The 17,995-nt window shown below is 43.4% G+C and overlaps 1 protein-coding gene and 1 long non-coding RNA gene across 2 annotated transcripts; both read left to right on the forward strand.

The window, feature by feature from the left end:
* On the forward strand, window positions 2,643-4,682 carry LOC8066293 (cytochrome P450 78A5). Its single transcript, XM_021460364.1, has 2 exons — window positions 2,643-3,640; window positions 3,821-4,682. The coding sequence occupies exons 1-2, from the start codon at window positions 2,681-2,683 to the stop codon at window positions 4,418-4,420; spliced, it is 1,560 nt and encodes a 519-aa protein (XP_021316039.1). The 5' UTR covers window positions 2,643-2,680; the 3' UTR covers window positions 4,421-4,682.
* Window positions 12,844-15,534, forward strand: LOC110436521. The gene is made up of 2 exons (XR_002454305.1): window positions 12,844-13,229; window positions 15,230-15,534. It is a non-coding gene; the product is annotated as an uncharacterized LOC110436521 (long non-coding RNA).

Here is a 17,995-nt window from a genome sequence, read left to right on the forward strand (position 1 = left end):
CTGGCAGAGCATAGAGAGTGCAGCTTGACTGGGCTTCTGAAGCAGCTTCAGCTATGGCTAAGGCTTTGCCAAATGGTCATCCAAGAAACCGTTCTGGCGAAGAAGTCCTGGAAAGTAGAGATGTTTGCTAAACGTTTTTGCTTGCTTAGGATACGTTCGGTTAGCCGTCTACAGGTCAGGAATGTAGGAACCATTCTAGTTTGATCAAAATTGAACCGAGTGAGGTCTTATTAGTTTTTAGAACGGCTTGAGAGGCCAAACGGCTTCTAGAGGAACGCATAAATTACAATGAAACTGCCACTAGAAATGTTTGCGAAACGTTTTCTTTTTCAAAATGAAACGCCTTTTAAAACGAGTTTTAGAGTAGAGTAGACACTCCCTAAGGCCGATAACATTTGGTGTCATGATACCGGCCGAAAGAAAAAATGTGAGCAACTCCAAGAGTTAGCTAAAATGCTAAAATGAGTAGCCAAATTTTATTGTTTAGCCATTTTGTAAAATCAAAAACTTGTTAAAAAAAAGTTCCACAACAGTTTTGCTATTTTATAAAACTAAATAGCTAGGGTTAATAGTTGGTTATTTATAGCTACCGAAAATCAAAGAATATCTAATTTTCTATTTTATAAAACTAAATAATATATCTATTGAAGCTAACTTTTTACTATACAGATTATAAAATAGCCTCGCGGTCCCGGTTTGTATTCTCATGCGATCTTTGCATGCGATGCGATGCGATGGAAAAAGGCTAGTCTACCAGTGAGATCGAGCTGTTGGATGGAGTGGAGCCGCAGCGGCGGGCGGCGGAAGCCGAGCTAATAAGCGACGAGCAGAGTAGCTACGGCCCCGGTCGGCGCAAGTACCGTACCGCGCCGCGCGTGTAGGTGTCTGGCGCTCGCGCCGCGCTTCCGTCGTGTCGTGTAGGTGGCGGCGGCGTACACGGGCGTGGCGGCGGACGGCGGGCCGGGGCCGAGCCAGCGAGGGCGCGCCGCGGGGGGGCGCATGCATGCAGCCGCCTGGCGCTCGTCTGTCGGGGCCCACCTGCACAGCGGACAGCCTCACGGTTAACGCTGCGAGTAAAATGCTTTTCTAGTTCATCCTGAAAATCAAAAAGTTTTCAAGATTTTTTGTCACATCAAATCTTACGATACATACATGAAACATTAGATATAGACGAAAATAAAAAATTAATTATACAGTTTGCCTGTAAATAGCGAGATAAATCTTTTAATCCTAGTTAGTCTATGATTAGATAATATTTGCCACAAACAAACAAAAGTACTACAGTAGCAAAATTCAAAATTTTTTCACATCTAAACAAGGCCCTAACTTGATAGCGTTTTGAGAGGCTCATCTTTAATTTCATCACAGCTCGATGTAAAGCCCTGTCAAATACTAGTAGCTCCAGCTCTACTGGAAACGGCTTCACAATCAAGGAGAGCTATGATCATCATTACAAGCGCGGGCGATATGATCATGTTAATCCTATGACCGGAGGCAACAAAGGTCGTTGTTGTGATCTACGCCTCCAGAAAATGTATGTGTGTATTCTAATTTAGATATATACAGTCAGTCATCTGCTGGTCGATCGTTATTCATTAGCTATCAAAAGCATTAATTAAAAGAAAACCCTGCAAGTATTGCATGCTAAATTTGACAACTCAAGTTGTGCCGCATAAAAATATACTAAGATCGAATGGTTTATTTTTTTTTGAAGGCCTACCGTAAATGAATCGGAATGCTAGCACATGCAATGCTTGTCATTTGTCAAAGACAGCTATTCGTTTGGTTTATAAGTCATGGAGTACATTTTGCTGATTTATTGTAAGAAAAAAATATTATTAAATTTGATAGATTCGGTAGATAAGCTTAACTGAACAGGTTAAGGATGGCATGCCAAATTGTACATTCTTTCCCCAAACTATAGGCTTGGAATGATTCGAAGAGCAACGCTATATGACAACAGTTAAGTATTGCAATTTACCTATGATTTGTTATATACTCCCTCTGTCCCTAAAAGCTTCAATTCCTAGAATCCGTCCCAGTCAAACTTGTTTAACTTTGACCAACTTTATAGAAAAGAGCATCAATATGTATAACATAAAATGAGTATCTTATGAAGATATATTCAATGATAAATCTAATGGTATTAATTTGGTACTATAAATCTTAGTGTTTTTTTCTATAAATTTAGTCAAAGTTTTAAAAGTTTGACTTAGGACAACTCTATAAGTTGTAGCTTTCAGGGACAGAGGGAGTACATGGTTGTATACATGAGATAAGGAGTATTCTTTTTGTTAAGGCCTTCGCAAAAAATTTTAGATTTTGGTTATGCAATTAGTTATTTTTCATCTATATTTAATGCTCTACACATACGTCTAAAAATTCGATATGATGGAGAATTTTAATTTTTTTTTTGAAACTAAATAAGGCCTAAAACTTCATGTTGTAGCACTTGTTCCTAAAAGCTGAAGGTCAGTTGCAAAAGTTGATACATTTTTCTCCTTTAATCAGGGGAACCGGTACAATGCGTTTCCATTTCTCCTCCCGCCGTTATTACATATGAAAAAGCCCTTTTTTAATGCCATGCCTCCTTGCCTTCCTCTATTTAAACCCCTCTCCGCCCCCCTCTCCAAAACCCACACCATCCAGCCTTCTCACCTCCCTCCCCCACGCCGTCGCCATGGACGCCACCACCCAGGACTCCCTCCTCTTCCTCTTCCCGGCCGCCGCCACCTTCCTCTCCCCGCTCCTCGCCGTGCTCCTCGTAGCGCTCTCGCTGCTCTGGCTCGTCCCAGGCGGGCCCGCGTGGGCGCTCATCTCCACCTCCAGGTCCCGCGCGACCCCGCCGCCGGGCGCGCCGGGCGTGGTCACCGCGCTCTCGGGCCCCGCAGCGCACCGCGCCCTGGCGTCCCTGTCGCGGTCGCTTCCCGGCGGCGCCGCGCTGTCGGCGTTCTCCGTCGGACTCACGCGCCTCGTCGTTGCCAGCCAGCCGGACACGGCGCGGGAGCTCCTGGCCAGCGCCGCCTTCGCCGACCGCCCCGTCAAGGACGCGGCCCGGGGGCTCCTCTTCCACCGCGCCATGGGCTTCGCACCCTCCGGCGACTACTGGCGCGCGCTGCGCCGCATCAGCTCCGCCTACCTCTTCAGCCCGCGCAGCGTGTCCGCCACGGCACCCCGACGCGTCGCCATCGGCGAGCGCATGCTGCGTGACCTCTCCGCCGCCGCGGCCGCCGGAGGCGGCGGCGGCGGCGAGGTCGTCATGCGGCGCGTGCTCCACGCGGCCTCCCTGGACCACGTCATGGCCACCGTGTTCGGCTCGCGGTACGACGCCGACAGCGCGGAGGGCAAGGAGCTGGAGGAGATGGTGAAGGAAGGGTACGACCTGCTCGGCTTGTTCAACTGGGGTGACCACCTGCCGTTGCTCCGGTGGCTGGACCTGCAAGGCGTGAGGCGGCGGTGCAGGAGCCTGGTGAGCAGGGTGAACGTGTTCGTGGCGAGGATCATCGAAGAGCACAGGCAGAAGAAGAAGGACGACGTCGCCAACAATGGCGAGTCGGCCGCCGGAGACTTCGTCGACGTCTTGCTCGGACTGGAGGGCGAGGAGAAGCTGTCGGACTCCGACATGATCGCTGTCCTCTGGGTAAGAAATACTAAACACTTTCTTTACGTTACCAAGAACAGCTGCTGAATTATTGTGACATTCATGAACATTGCATTTCTAACATCGATTTCGATCCGTTGCGAAATGCATCATGCGTTTCATTTGTTCTAAGTAAAAATTTGTTCCTGCAAACAATAATATATTGCACAAAACACACAGGAGATGATCTTTCGAGGGACCGACACGGTGGCGATCCTGCTGGAGTGGGTGATGGCGCGGATGGTGCTGCACCCGGGGATCCAGTCCAAGGCGCAGGCGGAGCTGGACGCCGTCGTGGGCCGCGGCGGCGCCGTCTCCGACGCCGACGTGTCCCGGCTGCCCTACCTGCAGCGCGTCGTGAAGGAGACGCTCCGCGTGCACCCGCCGGGCCCGCTGCTGTCGTGGGCGCGCCTCGCCGTGCACGACGCGGTGGTCGGCGGCCACCTCGTCCCGGCGGGCACCACGGCCATGGTCAACATGTGGGCCATCGCGCGCGACCCCGCGGTGTGGGCGGACCCCACCGCGTTCCGGCCCGAGCGGTTCGAGGAGGAGGACGTGAGCGTGCTGGGCGGGGACCTCCGGCTCGCGCCGTTCGGCGCCGGGCGGCGCGTGTGCCCCGGCAAGACGCTGGCGCTCGCCACCGTCCACCTCTGGCTCGCGCAGCTGCTGCACCGCTTCCAGTGGGCGCCGGCAGACGGCGGCGTCGACCTGGCGGAGCGCCTCGGCATGTCGCTGGAGATGGAGAAGCCGCTCGTGTGCAAGCCCACGCCGAGGTGGTGATCCCTGAAAGCACAACCGAGTTCCAATGCATGATCATGTTACTATTACTAGCGTTTCATTACGCCGCATAATTTGTTTCTTCTGAGTCGAGTGGATCGGTGTTCAATCTGCATAAGTGGTTTTGTCTATGTTATTGTTTCTGTTTGTGATTGATGGGATTAGGTGAAGAGTGTTCACAGTGCTCCATTTGTTAGGAGTACCAGAAATATGTGAAAAACGCCTGATGAGAAACTATATATATGGAAAGTGTGTTTCAGTATTACAGAGTGTTTCTTACTTACTGCGTGCTTGATATGAACTTTTTTTTTGGAAAAGAGATTGATTTTTCAGAAAGGAGATCATATTCATGTTTGGATCAGGAGAAAGTTGAGCTTGAGCGTTCCATCATCTCATTTTTCAGACGTCATTGGTTGTGTTGATCTGAACATGCATGGAAAAGTGTTGCTTATCTGAAAATTCACTTGTGAAGACTATCTACTGTTTTGATCAGGAGCAAACTGGAGTAGAGCTCCAGTAATTTTGCACGGCTGGATCGAAAAGTTACATTCTCGAGTTTGCATGGTCATTTTCTACGTTTGACGGAAAAGAACATCTAGATATATCGCATCGCATAACAATGTTTGCAGTAAGATACCATTTGCGCCAAAATAACAAGGCTCCCTGGACAGAGTGTTAAGTAGAGTATCTCAGAACCATCCATTCGTAATCCCGCCTTATCTTACCATTAGTATTCATCTATTTAGAACCATACCATTATAATACTTAGAAAATTAGATCCATATCACGTTGTACGTCTGAGATGCCGTTTGGCTCGATTTGACTCACTCCTCTTGTTCTCTCAATCAATTGTTAAGCTTGCAAGAATTTTACTTGTTCATTCATTTTTCATTGTTTGATCAGCTATAGAAAAGGTTATAGAAACAAGCAACTTAGTCCTTTTGATCATATCTGCAAATTAGATCACAGGTTTCTGTTTTCAATATGGACTGTAAGCATACCGTATATATATAAGTAGAACCGACAAATCACTGGCACTACATAAATCTGCTCAAAAGGATGACAAATTATTCTCCATTTATAGTGCATTACTTGACTCCTTTAAAATCATGATAGATGCATGCACAATTAATGCCCTTGGGGAAACCTACAAAGTTTTAAAGTTCGACTGTAAGTATGTTTGTGACTAAATACACTATGGAAGAATAAATGAAGGGATTCACTTAGGGGAAAAAAGAGGAGCCTATTTATTATTATACACAAGAATTTTCAGTCAAATGCGTTCAATATAGGTAACACAGTAAGTGCCCTTTTCCGTACCATTCTACCATCATTAATTGAGTTCAAAGCTTAAAATGGACTACTAAGTTCAGTATGTTGACATCCAAGTCTTCATGGCAAAACATGTGGTGAAAACCACATACCAAGTCGAAATTTGAAGCCAATTAAAAAAATGTATGTCGGTCATTTTTTTTGGTACATCCATAGTGCACACAAATACGTACTCATGTGCATAAGCTGAGATGCAATCTGAAACTAGAAAAATCTATACAAAAAGGACAAATTTCAGGTATATATCCACTAAAAGACAAACCTCCATCTAAGGGGGTGTTTGGTTTGCCCCGTTAAACTTTTTACATTCCGTCACATCGAATGTTTCGACACATGCATGAAGTACTAAATATAGACTATTTACGAAACTAAAAACACAGCTGGAGAGTAATTTGAGAGACGGATCTTTTAAGCCTAATTAGTTCATGATTGAATATTAATTGTCAAATAAGACGAAACTGCTACTACATTACCTTTTAAACTTTACCACCCAAACCAAACACCCCTTGATACATGGTTTTCACCATATATTTTGCCGGTCTTCATACATCTTTTGTTTATTTAAACATATTTTGATCTGTGCGCTGAGTTAGCCTGACATCATGCATGAGCCACTTCCAAATTTTTAAAAGCAACATATATCATGTGACCTCAATCACGTCCTCAGAGAAAAAGGTTAGAGTTCAAATGTAGCGGCGGATCCTTTAGATTGTTTAAACCCGTTTGGGAATCAAGTACAAGATTATTATAACCCGTTTTAGGAAATAAGTGTCATACGGAGCGGATATTGTAGTCCGTAGAAGGAAAGGGCACAAACTTTCCCAAGCCTACAATCATGATCCGTCCGAGATTTGGAGAGCATAGCAAAGAGGCCACTAGAATTATAGTACCCTTTTTTTTGGTTCTTATTCCCCAATCATTTGGTGCGTGATGCACCATATAGCTTTATATATAAAAAAACAAATACATACATCACCAAAAAGGTGATATGCATATATGGGTGGTAGTTTGGACAACGAAAAAGGATATGCAAAGACCTTAATAAATAGTGGTGGAATTCAGTTTTTATATACTATATGCTAGAATCTGCATTGATCTATTGTCTTTTTGTTGTTGACAGATTCGTAGAATAGAGCATTCAAGTGATTGAGAAAGGACTATCATGATAAGGGTACCTGTGGAGAAAAAGCATTGGACTGTAAAGTAGTGGTTCTGGATGTCAGTCACAGACAGTTCTTTCCCAGATTTAATTAAGATGATTAAGAATCATGTTAAATTCAAGAACCATAAAAAAACAGGAAACTAACTGGCGTGAACCCAGATGAAGGACCGAACGGGAGCCAAATAAAATTTTCTCGAGAGAGAGCATGGCCAAGAAATTAATGGAGAAAGACTAAAAATCACAGTGCAAGCCAGATCATATCGGACCTGTCTGTGTACAACAAGCTTAACTTGACATGTGTCCGTGAGAGGAGATGGAGAAAGATGCTCATTTTTAGAGATGTGCCTAGCGGGTCTCATTAACTGTGATGACATCCTCTTCTCTTTGTTGCTTTCTCTCTTCTAGGTGGACTGTCATATGGAGAGCTTGATCGCTCCATTGCAGGTGACCTTACAGCTTAGCTTCTTTCAGATGGGCTAGTTTTAGTTTAGTTCTAGGTAAATCTCTTTTGAGAAAAAGTTCCTCTATAATATTGATTGCTTTCAAATGATCAGGCAAGGGTCCGCTCTATAGTTTCATAGTCTAAGGCCATTCATGGTGCAAAGTTTTATAGCGTTATTCCTAAAAATGACACGTTGGATGAAATATAATAGAACATGCGGATGAAACAACACCCCACAATGGATGGTTTCATTCTATTTTTCTATATATATTTAATTGCATGATTAATATATAGTTGGAAACCGATGCAAGAGAGCTTTATCTACATGAAACTCAATTCTTCTATCTTTTTAGAAATGTTTCCGTGTCATCAAATTTGCTTATGTGACAAGCAACCTATTGAGTACGGATGGAACTCTTACTGAGATTGACTTATCATTGCTTAACTAAGAAATATGAAATCACTATATAAATGTGTCATTAGGCCGGTCTCTGTGGGAGTTTTATGTCCTAATTTTCAAGGTTCTCTATGTGTTAGAAACAACGTGGACTGGTTTTATCCCTATAAAACCTTTACTCTCATGAAACATTGTTTTCTTTTTCCATCAATGTTGTGCCAAGTTATTAGTATATTTATCATGTTGGTAACTTATTTAATGCTCGATAAACTCCAAGGACACGCGGGGTAAAAGTCAGTGCTACTATCACATCAGTCATCGTTTAGTCAAGAAACACCTGCAGCGACGATCAAAAGCACAATGAGGAAAATGACCCCAAGAATCCAGAATTTTCTCTCCATACGCTAAGGCCGACCAAAATTTTATTTCTGAAGTGGGAGAAAAAGCAACGGAGGAATGTCTGTTCTTCTGTATGGAGGGAATAAAAAAAAATGAATTCACCAGTCAGGGATCCGCTGAGTGCTTGGTCACAGTGTCAAGTGGATCCATGCGACCACCTCATCCTGCTCTAGCTAGCCACTCCTGCAAAGCTTCACGTAGGTTCCTCCTCCCAAGCTCAAAGCCTGAAACAATGGCGAAAGGAAATTAAAGCAAAAGATAGATGGAATGAGATGCACACACACGCGGTTCGTGATTGAAAGCAAAGCACCATTTGGAGCTGTGAATGTTGTTGGGGGACAAAGACCAATCCAAAGCGTGATCCTGGTGGGTTTTCTTTTTCCCATTTTCGCCCATGCTAGCTCTAAAAAAAAGTAGAAACATATATACGCAACAACACAGACAGACCAAATTAAACTTGCTCTCTATCTACCCTGGACAAGCGAAGCTTTTCAGTTCAAGAAGACACAACACAAGATAGATAGCCCGTCTTTAGTTATCCGATATATCTGATGTGATCATAGTTATCAATTAGGTTCTCTGTTACGAATGGCACACAGTGACACAGATATATTGTAGTCTCAACCTTATCAAAAAACATCTCTTATCTGCTCAGGTGTTATTCTAATCAGGTCCCAGTGTATATATATATATATATATATATATATATATATATATATATATCACAATATCATCATGCAGAATCTTAGGTTTGATCTGGTTGGTCAGAGATACGATACGACCATGGAACCATGTATGGTTGCTTTCCTTAAAGCAGGTTTGCGTCCATGATCATCCAGAGATTTCAAGTCTATGAAGCTAGCTAGAAAACGAGCAAATCAAATCATCACCATTAATGCTTTGGTGAGTATGCATTGCCAAGAAAGCAGCGTATCGTCGTCAGGCAAACTGTTTCTGCTTACAGAATCTCCTGATGATAGCATCGTCGTCGTGCATATCCATAGCTGTATGCAAATCCTGCAGGCGATCTCTCGCATGCTGCCATGTTTGTTCGCTTTTACAAGCATTAATTAGGTGGAAAGGCGCGCGTCCATGCATGATGCATCAGGCATAAACTAACGGTGAGCATCGACCTCACTCACGGCTCATGATATGTATGTCACCTATGATATGAGGCACTCACTGAGAGGGTGAGGCCGGCCGGGGCTCTCGTCTCATGATTGGTGGCCTGATGCATGCACGGCGGCACGCTCATCACTCATCAGCTGCGCGCCATGCATGCAGTTGTTGCCGCGCGCCGCGCGGGTCTTTTTCGCTTCGGCATGCAGTCGCGGGTGTGAAGCGCATGCATGATCACAGCTGAGTTAGTTAGTTGGTGGAGTGGTGTGGTGGAGAGGTCTGGACTGGAGTCTGTGCAGTGCAGTGCAGGTCGTTATCTCATCGCCTTCTGAATAATGATGTGTGCTCTCAATCATGCAGCAGAATATATATGTAACCGATCGATATTGCTGCTTCTAAGGCTTTGCTTGGCTTCCTGGCCTATAATACATGGTGTGGTTTGCCTGGCTTTATTTGCTTCTGAGGAGTGATTGGCATGAGAGAGCTAGTGTTAATTAGTTCCAATTCTCAAGTCCATATTAAAATCCCTAGCTAGCTCGGGCCCAATTCCTCAGGAGTTGAACTTATTCATATGAAATCCCTTAAGGCACTGTAGGTACAATGAACACTTGAACTTAACAAGGCAAGACCGCAAGATCAGCTGCAGTTCGAGTATATACACAGTCTTATTCTTATTGGGTAGAAACAGCACCTAGGGCCTAATACAGAGCATATAAAAGCACTGAAGCAGAGTGAACAGAGAAAAGAAACAGTAGAAATCAGGCAGAACAAAAAAAAAAAAAACCCAGCTTAAACACCCACACAAACTAGCCTTCTCTGCTATACTACAATACACTGATATGTTCTTGGATGAAAATAGCAGAGAGGATATACTAGTATTAAATCACAACATAGAAGCACTGTGTGGAAGAGTAAACAGACAAGAGAATAGTAGGAAGGCACTGTAAGAAAGCTGCAAGAAGCTACTTTTTTTAGCTTTATCTCACTCGTGTTTTTGTGAGAGAAGAAGAAAAACAGCTTCACCGATGAAGTTGTTTTGGAAACAAGTGTTTGACAAAAAAAAGCTCACAACTTATGAAGCTGTTGTGAGCTGTACCAAACAGGTCAGGGTCAGTGTTGCTTTAAGAGTTTGCACAACGTTAGGGGCTAATGGATTGTTATGGGCCGTTAAATCGATTTCTGCCATCGTGGACTCTAGATTGGTCGAAAATTTGTTTTTTAGCCAAACAGGAGAGACCCAAGGGGCCTCTACTAGAAAATATATTAAAGAAAAATGGTTCAAAACAACTATGTAATCAAGGGGACTACAGAAGGAACTCAAAGGTACAACCCCAAGACTTTCCTAGAGAAATTTAGGAAACAAAGAAAATCAACAGAATTACACAAAGGTGATCTATCCATAACTCAATTGCCGGGAAATACTTCTTCTTAGCTCTCCACAATCGAAAATTTGTCCACATGCGACACAATGTCCGCAATATAAGTGCCATCAAATAATTTTTGTGTTGTAGATTAAGATAGTTGAGAGACGCTTAATTACATAGTTTTTCTCTTTCCATCTAAGTGTCTCTTTGCATTGTACGTGTCCTAAGCTTTATGCAAAAGCTTAGGTTGTTTAGCATCACAACTTCCTCCACATCCAGCTTCCAAAGGTTTCTCTGTGCAGGAGGGGCAGTGGCGGCCGCAGTGGGAGGGCTACGCGGTAACACTGGAATACCACGAGCACGGATCCAATAGGGGTGAGCGTCGGGAAAGGAATGGAATGATGACGGCTCCTTCACAAGCTAGAACTTGTGCGGCTCCTCGATCCAAAGCACAAGCGGTGATGTATTTTGTGTCAAGCAGAGGGCTAGGGCGATGATGGCTTCTCCTGAGCAGGTGGTGGAGGTGGAGGCCCGGACGTCCTGCCGATGCTGGTGGCGTACCTACAGGTGGCGGTGGCTATGGTTTGCGAATGACAGCTCGAGGGTAGCAAACGTAGCGCGTGCGGTATCGCGCGTGGGGAAGAAAGAAGTCCCAAGAAAAAAAAGGGTTTGAAAACATAACCAGCGGCAAGGTTGGTAAATACAACACCAAAGTTGATGGAAGCCATTTCTTGTGAGCATTCGAGCTTGCGGTATTATGGTGGCTTTTGTGGGCATCCTGGCTTGTGAAAGCTAGAACCAAAATCTAGGTGTTTGTTTGGTCTTCTAGCTTTTGAGGACCAAAAGCAGGTAGAAAGCTTAAACAAATATGGATTGTCGGAAACAAAGGCATGCAACTATTGTTGTCTGCAGGGACTGCGCATAGTGCAGTTGCTACCACTCAGTATGTAATCTGTTTGTATTCTTAGCAGGGGTGGCGAGAGGTTTTCATTTCTGAACCCCAAGCAAAAAGAGTGGTTGGGGCGGGCGCAGCTTGTGCCACTATAAGCCCCATATTGTAATCATGTCTGTAATTCAACTTCGCTCTTATCAATGAAAGCCGGTAACGGATCTTTCGGAAAAAAACAAATATGGATTTTTTTTATCCTATAGCTTTATAAACCAGTTGCTCCAAGCAAATTGACAGAGACAAGATCGTTATAAAGTTTGGTGTCTGGCACTAGAACACTTACCCACCCTCAAGAATGGCTGCTACACTATGGATGGTCATACAATCAGCCACCCTATTACATGATCTCAGACAGACTGAGATAGAACAAGAAACAATGTTTCTAACCATTGTTGCTCGAATCTGTCTGAATAGGGTCTCCTCCGGACCACAATCCAACTTCGTTGTTGTCAACGCCTTGCCCAAGTTTGAGGCATCAATCTCTAGGCTTAATCTGGCCATTCCCAGTTGTGTTGCTCTCTCTAAACCATGCAAGGCTGCCAGAAGCTTCAACGTGGAGAGCACTTCCTCCTTTTTATATGTTGCCCGTGCCCGATGTCCAAGACTGTGCTGTCTCTCATCCTCCTTTCTTTGTCAAGATTTAGAAAGCCACATCAGATCAACATTTAGTTTATATTGATTGCCTTGTGGTGGGTTCCATTTCCGTTGCTGTACCCGATCTCGGATTTTCCCGAACCTTTCGGTTTAGCATATATTATTTAGATGGTAATGAACAGAGGTGGAGAGACAAGGGGAGGGGGGAAGAGGGGCCAGGCCCCCCTATGAACGTGAATTTTCCTCTTTTTTTTTGGTGTAAAATTCAATACTGTTGTTGGCCTCCCTAACATTATTTTTTTTAAAAAAAAAAATCAAATTCCTCTCTTCCCCTGGTAGGGACCATGAAAAAATTAACTGATCCATGGAGGGTATGGGAGCCCAGTTTCATCTCTACTAGATTCCGCCCCTGGTACATACTCTCAGCCTGGGGAAAGGGTTCTTAAGCACTGCATAGGAGCAAGCATTTGCTTCCCATTTCTGCGACGGACTCGAACTCCGTTCAAATGATTACCGTTGGAGTTTCAATCAGGAACACGGATCAAAATTCAAAGGAAATCAGGAACCAGAAAATGGGCCAGAAACAGGCCCATCAAGAAGACAACCCCAGCAGCCAGGAAGTGAGCGAGACGCGCAGGCCGGGGGCCCGGGATTTTCACGTGCTGGTGCCTGGGCCTGGCTGCCCGCCCCGCATGAGTGACCGGAGGCAGCGGGCCATGGGGCGAGCGCGCCGCGGAGGTCGACGGGCGACGGGGATGGGTGCGTCGGAGTCGGAGGGGACGACATCGACGGAGGAGATGCAGTGACGCCGGCCGGCCACGGAGGCGCGCGTCCTGAGCAACCCCGCGCGTGAGGCCGCCGGAGGAGAGCGACGTGCTGCACACAACGTGCTCGACACATTGCGTCCTCGCGCCTGCCTGGCCGCCTCGTCGCGTCCCGTCCTCGCCTCGCCTCGCCTGACGCGCTCGGGGAGCACGTAGGCAGCACGCTGACGTTGCCGGTACCCCCCATGGACACCGCCTACCGTGGCAGAGCTCCCCGGCATGCCTCACTGGTACGTGTCCGCTGCTTTAGATAGGCAGCACACAACTGCGCAACTGCCTACCTGCGTCTTTGCTAACTCCTTCAGTTTTGCATCGTATTCCCGTTATTGGTAGAGTCCACTGTTCCCATCTCAAGTAGTGTGCTAGCTTGGGAGTGAGCGCTGAGAAAATTGAGCCACAATGCTATTTTTTTCTGGTTACCTAGGCTTCTGAAAAAATTTCGAATTTCGTCGCTACTGTAGCACTTTTGTTTTTATTTGACAAATATTGTCCAATTATGAACTAACTAGGATCAAAAGATTCGTCTCGCGATTTACATACAAACTGTGCAATTAGTTTTTGTTTTCGTCTATATTTAATGCTTCATGCATATGCCGCAAGATTCGATGTGACGGAGAATCTTGAAAACTTTTTAGATTTCGGGGTGAACTAAACAAGGCCCTAGTGTTCTTAGGGCACTCACAATGCAAGACTCTATCATAGAGTCCAAGACAATTAATTACATATTATTTATGATATTTTGCTGATGTGGCAGCATATTTATTGAAGAAAGAGGTAGAAAAAACAAGACTCCAAGTCTTATTTAGACTCTAAGTCCACATTGTTCGAGGTAATGGATAACTTTAGACTCTATGATAGAGTCTGCATTGTGAGTGCCCTTACTATGGATGTTTGTAGTTTGGACCGAGTTGAAAACAACTGGTGTGAGAAGTATGTGCCTCCTCAACATTGTCGTGGAGCATTAGTTTTCATCAGACTCCTTGTTTCTTCTGCATAGAAATATAGTCGTGGACTTGGTTCTTGTTAACAACCTGTGTTCTATTGATTTTTGTGGGTTGAATAAAGATGGTAAGTAGGTACTATATCAACAATCTTCATTCAAGGTAAGCATCATATTACTTCCTTCCAGTAAAACATTACTCGTTTTCAAACTGTTTCGTAGATATGTGATCTTCGGAAGACTCTACTTGACAAAATTATGAAAAATACTCATGTTCTCTGCTATCGCTGCTTGTCCAGAGAATTGCATGTGCAGCTTTCATCTGCCAATGTTCTCATTTTGTTATGAGAGCAGTTCATTTAAAATCTATAAGAGCTTACCATTTATTCTACAGTCACAAGTTCCAGTATATATCTAATGGTTCGTAAAAAATGGTGATCAGTTTTTTATGATGTCCTGTTCATTACGTGTAACAACTATAGAAGATAGCACATGATATACATGCATCCAAGCCTGTCAACTTCTTTATTATGCTGTACTTTGTTCAGCACATAGGAATAATCCTACACCAAATTATGATAGTCGAAACAATTGGCCAAACCAGTCTGAAGTTGATTGTGACTTGATGTTGCTGGATTGGTGGACAGTTCTGAGGGACCAATAATTCGTTGTGAGAATGACATACAAATTGAGTGAACACTGTACTACCTTATCTGCAAGTTCGGTTCATTCTTAATTCCATATCTGCATAAATAAAAAGTACATGTTTTAACCTGTGTTGCTCCATTTGTTTTCTTTGCCAGCAAACAAAGGATCTGCTACTTGAATATTGCTCTGGCCAGACAAATCATTTTTGGCAAATCATCATGAATACGTGTAGGTAATGGTTGGCATGTCGTAGTTCAGATTAACAAAGGCCAAGAGGACTACTGTTTAGTTTTACATACATAATTTTGGTGCTAGGCGAAACACAGTGAAGATGTGGTGTGGCTTCAGTTGGGTAAATATCTGTTGGGATAACGGTGACTATTTGGAGGTAGAATGGTGCTAATAGAAGAGAGCACCGTAAGGAGAAGAGGACTTAGGAGAGAAGATGTTAGCATAGGCAATATGTTTGGTAGAGGTACATGGGAATTATCTTTCATCCATTTGGGCAACTCCAGTACCTCACTACCGTAATTATATTTATATGTACCCTGCTTTCAAGATTCCCAGTCTAGTAAGGCCGTAAATCAAACTTTTATTTACACCTACTCATCTTTGACTGATTTCTATGTTTCTTGATGGCAGGCAGCCAAGCACAAAACTTTCTCAAAATATGGGTGAAATGGGTTCTGCTGACCTACTTTTTCCAACCATTATAGTGAGCTGTCATGTCATTACATAAACCAGTAAGGCTCACTGATAATTCATTCACATCATGATAAAAGGGCCCTCGGGTTAGAGGATAATAACAAAAGAAAAATCAGTACTAGTAAGGCCATTGGTACCTGTCTTTCTTGGCATTATTTAATTAAGCAAGAATGAGAAACTTGGATACAAGAGCGGTGTAAAACAGTATAGACTATTAATGGAAAAGATGAATGATTTGACAATATTTTTTTCTTGAGGGGACTATGATTTGACAGTAGCTTACATGTTGTTTTGCTTAGTGGTTCTGGCATAACCGATAAGATCCACTTTTGATTGCGTTCTGGAGTTCCCTAGTTAATACACTGCACCAAAGATGCTTTATCATGTCAAATCTTTGTGTGCCTGTAGCTGCTAGAGGCACTGCTATGGAAGTTAACGTTTTTGCTTCCCATGTGATGCATAAAGAAGAGTTAAACTGGGACATAACAAATCAAAAGGGGATCAAATGTGAAATTAGTGCATTCTTCAGTGAAAAGTGAAAGCGATGGTACTGCTGTAACTTAATTTGACCACATCTATGCTACTCTTGTTGTTTTGTTAAGGCCCTTTCTGTTTGCACTCTGGATCATGGAAAACACCTTTTGCTTTTACATGCTGAAGTAGACCCCCCCCCCCCCCCCCCCCCAAAAAAAAAAAAAGAGCTGTATTCTCATCTTCTATAATCTACCCATGGTCATTTTCATCAATGGCCTTGAGCAGCCCATCCTCTCCATCCCAGTGTTCAGATCTTCTCATACATGCGAAGGAGCGCAGGAGAAAATAGAGGGGAGGAAGATAGATGAGATCATGGGTAATCTATTTTTGCGCTTGGATTGGGTCTCAAGCCCGCAAGTAGAAGGATGACCATGGCTGCCTAATCTGTACCCTGTAGGTGGGCAGGAAATTAAACTATTTTCTGTGAATTATAAGCAGTGCCTAAAATTAATGCTGTACCTAGTGTCCATTTCTGTGTTTCATCCATGCTTTTGTATTTGATTAGTTCATTAGACAAGTTCTCTTTAATATTCTAGCAGGTTGCTCCATCCTTATTGTAATATTTTCTTAAATGTTCAACTTTAACATCTGGTACTGTAACTATATTTTATTCCTTTTTTTTATTTTCGTAGTGGGAATGGTTTGACTTTTATATTAGTTGTACACCAGCGGTAATGATGTGTGCTGACATAATATGGTGTGCCACAGATCCTTTAGTCCTAATGGAGAAGTCAAATAAAGAAATCAAAACACGTCTGCAGAAATATAAAATTCCTTCATTCACTCTTATCCTACTAAAGATGTCTTGGATTGACAGTCCACCAAGTCACCAAACGTTGTTTCTACCCATAGTTTTCGTTAGAAGAATCCTGCCCATAGTTTCCCAGATCACTTTCACTATGTACTATGTAGTTTCCTTTATGCAAATTGTTTCGTAAATAATAGGGGCATTTGGCTACCGGACATGCAAAGTGGCGCGCATTAGCTGAAAGACACTTTTTCATGTAACACTCACCACCAAAACAGTTGCCATTTGTAAACCATAAGGCCAATGACTATGAAATTTTAACAGCAACAAGATATGATAGTTATCTACAAATCATCTAATACTCACTTCCATAGAAAATCTTGTTAAGGACATGAAATCATGTCCACCAGTAACCTTAACAGCCATGATTTGCTGGTGGACATGATTTCGTGTCCTTAACGAGATTTTCTATGGAAGTGAGTATTAGATGATTTGTAGATAACTATCGTATCTTGTTGCTGTTAAAATTTCATAGCCGTTGGCCTTATGGTTTACAAATGGCAATTGTTTTGGTGGTGAGTGTTACATGAAAAAGTGTCTTCCAGCAATGGTCACCACTTTGCATGTCCGGTAGCCATTTTTCCCTAAATAATAACTACTGAGCTTCCCAGAATCTGGACTCTTCTTTTTGTATGGGACATGGTAAATTCACATATGGTATCTGTTGGGCCTAGCAGACATTATTATATATACCAGATATTTGTGCCTTTAGCTCAAAGGAAAAGGATCATGGGTTCCTACCCTTGAATTTGTGTCATGTCCATGTCCATGTCCGTATGACTGAAACTTCACAAATTGGTTGCTCTCTCTTTTATGGATGTATTCTACGCTCAAGGTATTATGCCACTACGCTCATATGTTCTATCATCATTCATTTTGTCTTCTGAGAGTATGCTAATGTTCAAAAAACATGCATGCTTTGCTTGAAATACTGCTAATCTCCTGCAGAGAAGAACCCTGTCTGTGGCACTGGTGCCTATCACGGGATGACACCAAGGAACTGTCAACTGTACAGGCTCCGTTAACGTTCTGCTTGGTTACAAGAGGATCAAACAGAAATTATATCCACTCCATATCTTGATTTTACTACTTCCCTTCCATTCTTTCCTTTTTGGTGCATTTGGTGGTTGGACCTTCTCCAAGAGTAGCACTGACATGATCCTGATACATAATTTTAATCACGACATGTTACATGCTTGCCTATAAAACAACAAGCTACTCTTTAGATGCCTTTGTCCTCATAATCTGATAAACTGAAACTGAGATAGGAAAGTGAGAGTGGATGGCTTCAATTTGATTCAATAATAATTCCTGGATTATGCTAAGTAGTAGGTGGCGGAGCTAAGTAAAAAGATTGAAAA

The sequence above is a fragment of the Sorghum bicolor genome, chromosome 1 (assembly GCF_000003195.3).
Source record: "Sorghum bicolor cultivar BTx623 chromosome 1, Sorghum_bicolor_NCBIv3, whole genome shotgun sequence".
Lineage (NCBI taxonomy): Eukaryota > Viridiplantae > Streptophyta > Magnoliopsida > Poales > Poaceae > Sorghum > Sorghum bicolor.

Coding starts and splice junctions, on each gene's coding strand:
- LOC8066293 (XM_021460364.1), top strand. CDS start 2,681: ATGGACGCCACCACCCAGGACTCCCTCCTCTTCCTCTTCCCGGCCGCC. Junction 3,641..3,820: donor ACATGATCGCTGTCCTCTGG/GTAAGAAATACT, acceptor CAAAACACACAG/GAGATGATCTTTCGAGGGAC.